Source organism: Pristiophorus japonicus, chromosome 1, assembly GCF_044704955.1.
Source record: "Pristiophorus japonicus isolate sPriJap1 chromosome 1, sPriJap1.hap1, whole genome shotgun sequence".
NCBI classification, from domain to species: Eukaryota; Metazoa; Chordata; class Chondrichthyes; family Pristiophoridae; genus Pristiophorus; species Pristiophorus japonicus.
Window position 1 is genome coordinate 427,956,859 of NC_091977.1, and position 12,376 is coordinate 427,969,234.

A 12,376-nucleotide genomic window follows, 5' to 3' on the forward strand; every position below is an offset into this window, starting at 1 on the left:
CCAGTTATTCCTGCCTCCACAAGCACCTCTCCACAGGGCACCCCATTTGTCCCCGGAGGCCTCGTGGACGCGGCAGGTCTGTTCCACGAGCGCAACATGACAACGGAGAGATAGTTCCGTTATCCAGGAGGACTATAGGCATTGGTGACCAGCTCATCGAAGCTTTGGGGGGCAGATCCCGACACCTGGCCACCATGTCCGAGTACTTTCCGCGCATGGTGGAGTCCCTGGATGCGATAGCCAGGAACACTGCTGCCACAGCCCTCCCAGAGTGCGGCACTCCACCCCTAGGTTCCGCACCACCACTGCGAACGACAGATGCAAGCAAGGGCCAAGATCCTGCTTCTTCATCAGAGAATGTTGTCCCCTCAGCACCACCCGTTCCCGTACCTGTTCAACCAACGCATCTGCCTTCATCCCCCTCCAATGAGGCACCGCCTGAGGAGCCCCTTGGCCAGGCGCTGTGGGTGAGGAGGGGAAGGGCTAGAGGTGGGGAGAAGTGTTATGTATGCATTTTTGGGATCATTAGCCACTAGATGGCATCACTGTTGAAGGCCATTGGGCTGCACAAGTATAAAAGGCCAGCCATTTTGTATATTAGTCACTTTGGGCCTTAATAAAGCAGAGTCAAGGTCATACCTCCTGGAGTTAAACAGTACTCAGTCTAACAGTTATTGCATACATAACATTAGGCAACGAGGCAACAAGAACCTTTGCATGCAAAAATGAGCACAATTGGATTGTTGGAGCGATTAGTGGAAGGAGAAGATTGGGCCGACTTTGTGAGCCATTTGAGCCAGTTCTTCGTGGCCAACAAAATGGAGGAGGTCGGCAACGCAGATCGGCGCCGGGCGGTGTTCCTCACAATTTGCAGTCCAAACATTTATGGGCTAATAAAGAATACTCCTGCCCATGAGTCCAACAGGGAAGACATAAAAAGAATTATGTACACTGGTACAGGACCACCTTAAGCCAGACAAAGGCATCAACATCTCGAGATACAGATTTTACATGCATGTTCGCTCAGAGGGCCAGAATGCAGCGGAATTTGTTGCCAACCTGAGACATCTAGCGGGACCGTGTAAGTTCGGGGCTGTGTTGGCAGACATGCTGCGGGACTTCTTTGTAATCGGCATCAACCACGAGGTGATCCTGCGTAAACTACTGACGGTGGAGACGTTGGACTTGAACAGGGCCATCGTGATCGCTCAGTCATGCATGACGATGGATAGAAGTCTGAAGCAGATAGCAGTGAAAAATCAAAACTCGGCAAATACTGTAACTATGATTGATTCGGCATTCAGCAGAGTGGCACATGGCAGGGCCTACCCGACTGCGTACGTGAAACCTGTGGCTGCACAAAGTCCGCCAGCAGGAATGCATCCGATTTCTCCGTGTTGGCATTGTGGGGGAAATCACCGGCACCAACAGTGCCGATTTAAGCAATATAGTTGCAAAGGCTGTCTGAGAGTGGGGCATCACCAGCGCGTGTCCGCAGATGAGCAAGCGTGCTGCGACACACCACGTGGAGGATGATGGTCAGACTAGCGCGGATCCGGATACGTAATCCGAGATACCAGAGGAGGAAGTGTATGGACTGTACTCGTTCCTAACTAAGAGCAAACTGATAATGATCAACGTGAAATTTAATGGGATGCCGGTATCGATGGAACTGGACACGGGGGCAAGTCAATCGATAATGAGCCAGAGGGCATTCGACAAGCTGTGATATACTAAGGCTGTGAGGCCCAGGCTGAGTCCAGTCAATGCCAAGTTGCGCATGTACACCAAAGAACTCATAACGGTGGTTGGCAGTGTCACAATTAAAGTGTCATATGATGGTGCGGTTCACGAGTTACTCCTTTGGATTGTCCCAGGCAATAGACCAATGCTGTTCAGCAGGAACTGGCTTGAAAAAATCAGATGCGATTGGAATGACATCAAGGTATTGTCATCGGAGAAAGATATATGTGACCAAGTACTGAGCAAGTTCCCCTCACTGTTCGAACCAGGCATCGGCAACTTCACGGGAGCCAAGGTGCAGATCCACGTAGACTCGGATGCAAGACCTGTCCATCATAAACATAGAAACATAGAAAATAGGTGCAGGAGCAGGCCATTCGGCCCTTCAAGCCTGCACCACCATTCAATATGATTATGCCTCATCGTGCAACTTCAGTACCCCACTCCTGCCTTCCCATAACCCCTGATTCCTTTTGCCGTAAGGGCCACATTTAACTCCCTTTTGAATATATCCAATTAACTGGACTCAACAACTTTCTGTGGTAGAGAATTCCACAGGTTCACAATTCTCTGGGTGAAAAAGTTTCTCCTCATCTCAGTCCTAGATGGCTTATCCCTTATCCTTAGACTGTGACCCCTGTTTCAGGACTTCCCCAACATCGGTAACGTTCTTCTGCATCTAACCTGTCCAATCCCGTCAGAATTTTAAATGCTTCTTGAGATCCTCTCTCATTCTTTTAAATTCCAGTAAATATAAGCCTAGTCGATCCAGTCTTTCTACATATGTCAGTGCTGCCATCCTGGGAATCAGTCCAGTAAACCTTCGCTGCACTCCCTCAATAGTAAGAATGTCCTTCTTCAGATTAGGAGAACAAAACTGCACAAAATACTCAAGGTGTGGTCTCACCAAGGTCCTGTACAACTGCACAAAGACCTCCCTGCTCCTATATTCAAATCCTCTATTTATGAAGGCCAACATGCCATTTGCTTTCTTTACTGCCTGCTGTACCTGCATGCCAACTTTCAATGACTGATGTACCATGACACCCATATCTCGGTGCACATCCCCTTTTACTAATCTGTTACCATTCAGATAATAATCTGCCTTCCTGTTTTTGCCACCAAAGTGGATAACCTCACATTTATCCACATTATACTGCATCTGCCATGCATTTTCCCACTCACCTAACCTGCCCAAGTCACCCTGCAGCCTCTTAGCATCCTCCTCACAGCTCACGCTGCCATCCAGCTCATCTGCAAATTTGGAGATATTACATTCAATTCCTTCGTCTAACTCATTAATATGTATTGTAAATAGCTGGGGTCCCAGCACTGAACCTTGCGGTAACCCACTAGTCACTGCCTGCCATTCTGAAAAGGACCCATTTATTCCCACTCTTTGCTTCCTGTCTACCAACCAGTTCTCTATCCACGTGCCCCCAATCCCATGTGCTTTAATTTTGCACACTAATCTTTTGTGTGGGACCTTGTCAAAAGCCTTTTGAAAGTCCAAATACACCACATCCACTGGTTTTCCCTTGTCCACTCTACTAGTTACATCCTCAAAAAATTCTGGAAGATTTGTCAAGCATGATTTCCCTTTCAAAAATCCATGCTGACTTGGAACGATCCTGTCACTGCTTTCCAAAAGCGCTGATATTACATCTTTAATAATTGATTCCAGCATTTTCCCCACTACCGATATCAGGCTGATCGGTCTATAATTCCTTGCTTTCTCTCTCCCTCCTTTTTTAAAAGTGGGGTTACATTAGCTACCTTCCAATCCATAGGAACTGATCCAGAGTCGATAGACTGTTGGAAAATGATCACCAATGCATCTATTATTTCTAGAGCCACTTCCTTAAGTGCTCTGGGATGCAGACTATCAGGCCCTGGGGATTTATTGGCCTTCAATCCCATCAATTTCCCTAACACCATTCCTGATTAATAAGGATTTCCTTCTGTTCTTCCTTCTCGCTAGACCCTCGGTCCCCTAGTATTTTCGGGAGATTATTCGTGTCTTCCTTCGTGAAGACAGAACCAAAGTATTTTGTCAATTGGTCTGCCATTTCCTTGTTCCCCATTATGAATTCACCTGATTCTGACTGCAAGGGACCTACATTAATCTTCACTAATCTTTTTCTTTTCACATATCTGTAGAAGCTTTTGCAGTCAGTTTTTATGTTCCCTGCAAGCTTACTCTCATACTCTATTTTCCCCCTCCTAATTAAACCCTTAGTCCTCCTCTGCTGAATTCTAAATTTCTCCCAGTTCTCAGGTTTGCTGCTTTTTCTGGCCAATTTATATGCCTCTTCCTTGGATTTAACACTATCCCTAATTTCCCTTGTTAGCCACGATTGAGCCACCTTCCCCATTTTATTTTTATGCCAGACAGGGATGTACAATTGTTGTAGTTCATCCATGTGATCTTAAAGAAGGCTAACTTTGAAGGTATGAGGCGTGAATTGGCTGGGATGGATTGGCGAATGATACTTAAGGGGTTGACTGTGGATGGGCAATGGCAGACATTTAGAGACCGCATGGATGAACTACAACAATTGTACATTCCTGTCTGGCATAGAAATAAAAAAGGGAAGGTGGCTCAACCGTGGCTATCAAGGGAAATCAGGGATAGTATTAAAGCCAAGGAAGTGGCATACAAATTGGCCAGAAATAGCAGCGAACCTGGGGACTGGGAGAAATTTAGAACTCAGCAGAGGAGGACAAAGGGTTTGATTAGGGCAGGGAAAATGGAGTATGAGAAGAAGCTTGCAGGGAACATTAAGACGGATTGCAAAAGTTTCTATAGATATGTAAAGAGAAAAAGGTTAGTAAAGACAAACGTAGGTCCCCTGCAGTCAGAATCAGGGGAAGTCATAACGGGGAACAAAGAAATGGCGGACCAATTGAACAAGTACTTTGGTTCGGTATTCACGAAGGAGGACACGAACAACCTTCCGGTTATAAAAGGGGTCGGGGGGTCTAGTAAGGAGGAGGAACTGAGGGAAATCCTTATTAGCCGGGAAATTGTGTTGGGGAAATTGATGGGATTGAAGGCCGATAAATCCCCAGGGCCTGATGGACTGCATCCCAGAGTACTTAAGGAGGTGGCCTTGGAAATAGCGGATGCGTTGACAGTCATTTTCCAACATTCCATTGACTCTGGATCAGTTCCTATGGAGTGGAGGGTAGCCAATGTAACCCCACTTTTTAAAAAAGGAGGGAGAGAGAAAACAGGGAATTATAGACCGGTCAGCCTGACATCGGTAGTGGGTAAAATGATGGAATCAATTATTAAGGATGTCATAGCAGTGCATTTGGAAAGAGGTGACATGATAGGTCCAAATCAGCATGGATTTGTGAAAGGGAAATCATGCTTGACAAATCTTCTGGAATTTTTTGAGGATGTTTCCAGTAGAGTGGATAAGGGAGAACCAGTTGATGTGGTATATTTGGACTTTCAGAAGGCGTTCGACAAGGTCCCACACAAGAGATTGATGTGCAAAGTTAGAGCACATGGGATTGGGGGTAGTGTACTGACATGGATTGAGAACTGGTTGTCAGACAGGAAGCAAAGAGTAGGAGTAAATGGGTACTTTTCAGAATGGCAAGCAGTGACTAGTGGGGTACCGCAAGGTTCTGTGCTGGGGCCCCAGCTGTTTACACTGTACATTAATGATTTAGATGAGGGGATTAAATGTAGTATCTCCAAATTTGCGGATGACACTAAGTTGGGTGGCAGTGTGAGCTGCGAGGAGGATGCTGTGAGGCTGCAGAGCGACTTGGATAGGTTAGGTGAGTGGGCAAATGCATGGCAGATGAAGTATAATGTGGATAAATGTGAGGTTATCCACTTTGGTGGTAAAAACAGAGAGACAGACTATTATCTGAATGGTGACAGATTAGGAAAAGGGGAGGTGCAAAGAGACCTGGGTGTCATGGTACATCAGTCATTGAAGGTTGGCATGCAGGTGCAGCAGGCGGTTAAGAAAGCAAATGGCATGTTGGCCTTCATAGCAAGGGGATTTGAGTACAGGGGCAGGGAGGTGTTGCTACAGTTGTACAGGGCATTGGTGAGGCCACAACTGGAGTATTGTGTACAGTTTTGGTCTCCTAACCTGAGGAAGGACATTCTTGCTATTGAGGGAGTGCAGCGAAGGTTCACCAGACTGATTCCCGGGATGGCGGGACTGACCTATCAAGAAAGACTGGATCAACTGGGCTTGTATTCACTGGAGTTCAGAAGAATGAGAGGGGACCTCATAGAAACATTTAAAATTCTGACGGGGTTAGACAGGTTAGATGCAGGAAGAATGTTCCCAATGTTGGGGAAGTCCAGAACCAGAGGTCACAGTCTAAGGATAAGGGGTAAGCCATTTAGGACCGAGATGCGGAGGAACTTCTTCACCCAGAGAGTGGTGAATCTGTGGAATTCTCTACCACAGAAAGTTGTTGAGGCCAATTCACTAAATATATTCAAAAAGGAGTTCGATGAGGTCCTTACTACTAGGGGGATCAAGGGGTATGGCGAGAAAGCAGGAATGGGGTACTGAAGTTGAATGTTCAGCCATGAACTCATTGAATGGCGGTGCAGGCTAGAAGGGCCGAATGGCCTACTCCTGCACCTATTTTCTATGTTTCTATGTTTCTAAACGTCTGCCATTGCCTATCTACCGTCAACCCTTTAAGTATCATTCGCCAGTCTATCCTAGCCAAATCACGTCTCATACCATCGAAGTTACCTCTCTTTAAGTTCAGGACCCTAGTCTCTGAATTAATTGTGTCACTCTCTATCTTAATGAAGAATTCTACCTTATTATGGTCATTCTTCCCCAAGGGGCCTCGCACGACAAGATTGCTAATTAATCCTCTCTCATTACACATGACCCAGTCTAGGATGGCCTGCTCTCCAGTTGGTTTCTCGACCTATTGGTCAAGAAAACCATCCCTTATACACTCCAGGAAATCCTCCTCCACAGTATTGCAACCAGTTTGGTTAGCCCAATCTATATATATATAAAGCTCAGGCAGTTCTGTATATGATGAGGGAGAAGATCAAAATCGAACTGGACAGACTCCAGCATGAAGGGATCATACACTGGTTGGATTTAATGAATGGGCCAGCCCCATTGTTCCTGTGCTGAAAGGTTTTGGCACAGTCACAATCTGTGGAGACTACAAGGCTACGATCAACAGGGTTTTGAAACAGGATCAATACCCGTTATAGAAGGCTGATGACTTGTTTGCAACTCTAGCCGGGGGGAAGTCGTTCACCAAACTGGACTTGACATCGACCTACATGACACAGGAGCTGGTCGAGACTTCGAAGAGACTTATGTGCGTAAACACGCATAAAAGATTGTTTATTTATCACAGGTGCCCTTTTGGAATTCGCTCGGCTGCATCAATATTTCAGAGGAACATGGAGAGTCTACTGAAGTCCGTTCACAGAACCGTCGGTGTTCCAAGATGACATCCTAATCCCAGGTTGTGACTCCGAGGAACATCTGAACAACCTGAAAGAGGTTCTACATCATCTGGACAAAGTAGGACTCAGACTGAAACGTTCGAAGTGCATCTTCATGGCACCAGAGGTCGAATTCCTGGGGAGGAAAATTGCTGCTGACGGCATCAGGCCCAAGGACGAGAAAACCAAGGCCATCAAGAATGCACCCAAACCGCAGAATGTGACGGAGCTGCCTTCATTCCTGGGTCTACTCAACTACTTCGGTAACTTCCTACCTAAATTGAGCACCTTATTAGAACCACTGCACATGCTGCTAAGAAAAGGCAGCAACTGGGTGTGGGGTGTGTCTCAAGATAGAGCTTTTGAGAAAGTCACTAATCTGCTTTGCTCTAACAAGCTGCTGGTACATTATGACTCATGTAAACGTTTAGTATTGGCCTGTGATGCTTCATCATATGGAATTGGTTGCATACTCCAACAAGCTAATGAGTCGGGTAAACTTCAACTAGTCGCGTATGCTTCAAAAAGTTTTCCTAAAGCAGGAAGAGCCTACAGCACGGTAGAAAAAGAAGCACTAGCCTGTGTGTATGGAGTTAAGAAGATGCATCAGTACCTCTTTGGTCTTCGGTTTGAACTGGAGACAGATCACAAGCCGCTCATTTCACTGTTCTCTGAAAACAAAGGTATCAATACCAATGCTTCATCCCGCATCCAGAGGTAGGCGCTGACATTATCCACTTATGATTATGTCATTTGCCATAGACCTGGAACCGAGAATTGCGCCGATGCTTTGAGCCATCTGCTGTTGCCCACACCGGAGGTGGAAACGCCACAACCGGCGGACCTATTGTTAGTTATGGATGCTTTTGAGAGTGAAGGAACCCTTGTCACGGCTCAACAAGTTAAGACCTGGATGAGCCAGGACATATTTTATTGGTGGCGAAGAGTTGCATCCTCAAAGGTGATTGGTCTGCCATACCCAAGCAAATGTGCAAGGAGATCAAACCTTACATTCGTCGCAAAGACGAACTGTCTATTCAGTCGGATTGTATACTGTGGGGTAATCGTGTTGTTATGCTCAAGAAAGGGAGAGAGAAATTTGTACGTGAGCTACATAGCACACATCCCGTATTGTAATGATGAAAGCCAACGCCAGGTCTCATGTGTGGTGACCGGGAATTGACTCTGAGCTGGAATCATGTGTGCATCAGTGCAACACTTGCATGCAGCTCAGCAAAGCACTAGCGGAATCACGCTGAGTCTGTGGTCGTGGCCGTCCAAACCATGGTCCAGGATCCACATAGACTTTGCAAGTCCCTTTCTGGGGAAGATGTTTTTAGTTGTGCTGGATGCATATTCGAAGTGGATAGAGTGTATAATCATTTCCTCCAGCACATCCACAGTTACCATTGAGAATCCCAGTGTCATGTTCGCGACAGATGGTCTGCTTGACATTGTTGTTAGCGACAACAGATCGTGCTTCACCAGTCAGGAGTTTCAAAAGTTCATGAAACTCAATGGTATCAAACATGTAAGGTCAGCACCGTTCAAACCTGCTGTCCAAATCATAAAGCAGAATATGAAGCGAGTAACCCAAGGGTCACTGCAGACTTGCCTGTCATGCATACTGCTGAGTTACAGGACAAGACCACACAGGCTTACTGGGGTCTCGCCTGCTGAACTAATGATGGAGAGGTCTTAAGACCAAGCTATCTCTTGTACACCCTGACTTGAATAATCATGTTGAATATAGAAGACAAAGTCAGCAAGGGTATCATGATCGCGCGGTCGTGACACGCGATATTTCTGTAAATGATCCTGTATATGTTCTGTATTATGGTCAGGGTCCCAAGTGGATTGCTGGTACTCTCATGGCCAAGGAGGGCAACAGAGTATTTATTTTCAAGCTCAAAAATGGGCAAACATGCAGGAAACATATGGATCAGACAAAGCTGCGGCACACAGACGAACCAGAATAGTTGGAGGAAGAGACAATCTACGACCAACCAACCTACCCCCAGTCATCAGAGGACTCAGTGGTCATCAGTGAATTGGGACTTTCAATCACTGACATGTTCAATGAAAATGGACTTTCAATCCCTGACATGGCCATTGCCACCAGGCCAGCCACCCAGCCACCAGTCACAACAGACTCTGAACACTCACCCAAGGCTGGAGTTAAACTGAGACGGTCAACCCGGGAGCGTAAAACACCGGACCTTCTCAATTTGTAAAAGACTGTGTTAATATCTTAGAGGGGGGTATTGTCATTTATATACTTTTGGGATCACTAGCCACTAGATGCATCACTGTTGGAGGCCATTGGGTTACACGCACGTGAGTGCAGCCCAAGTATAAAAGGCCAGCCATTTTGTATATTAGTCACTTTGGGCCTTAATAAAGCAGAGCCAAGGTCATACCTCTTGGAGTTAAACAGTACTCTGTCTAACAGTTATTGCATACACAACAAGAAGAAAGAGAGGGGGGGAAGGAAAGTGAGGTGCATGTGTGCAGATGATGGCTGTGTTATATCTCCATCGGGGTGTATGCAATTTGTTGCAATGTATGGGGGCTGGGGACCACGCTCCTGCTTTGCCTTTGTATTCTGTGTTGCTGGACAAGTTGACCATGTAATTTATCTCAATGGTAGAAAAGGTGGGATGTGGGCGGGGATTGGGTGTTATTGGCTGTGTTACTTATGATTTCAGATCAATGTTGGTATTAAACTTTTGTTATTGAACATAACCTTGTTGCGCATGTCTCAGACAGCTGGACCATTACACGCTGATGATTTCTTACCACGAAAGGGTTAAATACAACTTAATATCAATAAACGTGAACTTTAACTGGCACCAAGTTGATGGGCACCATTGATGTCTGAGCTGCACACACACAGCAATGTGTCAGCATTGTCACTCACATCAGCGCTCTTTCAGGCAAATCTTTCCGATATCAGCTCCTCACGTAAGAGCGAGATTTAACAAGTGCCAGCCACACCGCTGGAGTCCGTCCAGGCTAGTTCCACTTTTTGTGGGCGGTTTTTTGAGTGGGCGATATTCTGGGCAATATGTGTGCGAGGTGGTGAAATTGACAGTGGGCAATCTCCATGGCCGCTAGTTTGGATAAAAATGCTCTTTACGACCAAAAACAGTCACCAGGCGTTATTATTGCATCTTGGCATTAAGTCCGTGAGGAAAGTAACGCTGGGCGATAAAATGGGCGTTAAAATCGCTCATTCTGCTGATTCCGCCCAAAAAAAGTGGGTGGGCGGTTTTTTCTCAACGTTAAGCAGATGGGGAAAATAATGCTCGGCGGTAAGTCTCCGAAAAAAGCCCGTAAGTTTCCATTTTGTGCCAAAATGGGTGATATCTGGGCGTTATACGTCATTTCAACGGTTAAATGGGCGTTAAGTGGGCATTATGAAGGCAAAAAAAGTGGAGGTTCTAGCCCATAGTCTCAGAATAAGGGGCCGCCCATTTAAAACTGAGATGAGGAGGAATTTCTTCTCTCAGAGAGTTGTAAATCTGTGGAATTCGCTGCCTCAGAGAGCTGTGGAGGCTGGGTTATTGAATATATTTAAGGCGGAGAGAGACAGATTTTTGAACGATAAGGGAATAAAGGGTTATGCGAAGTGGGCAGGGAAGTGGAGCTGAGTCCATAATCAGATCAGCCATGATCTTATTAAATGGCGGAGCAGACTCGATGGGCCAAATGGCCTACTCCTGCTCCTATTTCTTATGTTGTTATGTAATAGGAAGACACAAGTGAAAATGCCAGTGAAGGAAAACAAATCAAGTAATCTGCATTCAGCAGTAAAGTCACAAGAAACTCACCAGAATCAGGACTGCCTCCATGAGCTTGCATATTTTTCGCACTAAGGCATGTTTAATTAAGTTAAAGAATTCTGTCCGAAATTTGTTGACTCTCATGTTCATGGAGACAAACAATGCTCCCAACAGCCCTCCTATTATTCCCAGGATTATGGTCGGAATGAAGACCAAAATATTCATGTCAAGCAAATATTTAACCTAGATGAACACAAGTCAAAAAAGAGAGTCGCACATTAGTATCAATAGCATTTCAAAATTGAGAATCTTTAGCCCTTTCAGGATCGCAGGTGCACTTCAGTACAAAAATAGAGGATATCCAAGAGGATGATGCCATTGGTAAAATAAATGTGCAACTCAGCTATAGGGAGAAGGAGATCTTAGTTTGGATCCTGGTCTGTGCCGAGTTAGCAGATCAGATCTCAGCCATGGTGGCATTTCAGATGCTGTAATTAGCCTCAGCACCCCTCAACTCGGCTGAGCAAAATAAACCAGGTTCTCTAACTCCTATTGAAAAGTGCATGTGTGTGGAACTTGGCTGAGATCAATGGACCCGCTGAGAATGTCTGGGATCGCATTAGTACTTGGATGAGATCTCACAGGGTCATCATCATCATAGGCAGTCTCTCGACATTGAGTTCTTAGGTGACTGAACAGTCCAATACGGGAATTACAGTCTCTGTCACAGGTGGGACAGACAGTCGTTGAAGGAAAGGGTGGGTGGGAAGTCTGGTTTGCCACACGCTCCTTCCACTGCTTCCGCTTGCTTTCTGCATGCTCTCGCCCTCCCGGATGCACTTCCTCCACTTGGGGCGGTCTTTGGCCAGGGACTCCCAGGTGTCGGTGGGGATGTTGCACTTAATCAAGGAAGCTTTGAGGGTGTCCTTGAAAAGCTTTCTCTGCCCACCTGGAGCTCATTTGCTGTGTAGGAGTTCAGAGTAGAGCGCTTGCTTTGGGAGTCTTGTGTGAAGCATGCGAACAATGTGGCCCGCCCAACGGAGCTGGTCGAGTGTGGTCATTGCTTAAATGCTGGGGATGTTGGCCTGATTGAGGACGCCAACGTTGGTGCATCTGTCCTCCCAGGAGATTTTCAGGATCTTGTGGAGATGTCGTTGGTGGTATTTCTCCAGCGATTTGAAGTGTCTACTGTATATGGTCCACGTCTCTGAGCCATACAGGAGGGCGAATATCACTACAGCCCTGTAGACCATGAGCTTGGTGGAAGATTTGAGGGCCTGATCTTCAAACACTCTCTTCCTCAGTCGGCCGAAGGCTGCACTGGTGCACTGGAGGTGGTGTTGGATCTCGTCGTCGATGCCTGCTCTTGTTGATAGGAGGC

General features: G+C 46.2%; 1 protein-coding gene across 1 annotated transcript in view; it reads right to left on the bottom strand.

The window, feature by feature from the left end:
• Positions 1-11,124: 11,124 nt before the first annotated feature.
• Positions 11,125-12,376, bottom strand: part of LOC139267637 (chloride channel protein B-like) — a gene marked incomplete at its 3' end in the record, with an annotated part of 96,118 nt that continues 94,866 nt past the window's right edge. The window contains exon 9 of the mRNA XM_070885926.1: positions 11,125-11,238. Coding sequence (XP_070742027.1) covers positions 11,125-11,238 — 114 coding nt within the window. The remainder of the gene's footprint in view (positions 11,239-12,376) is intronic.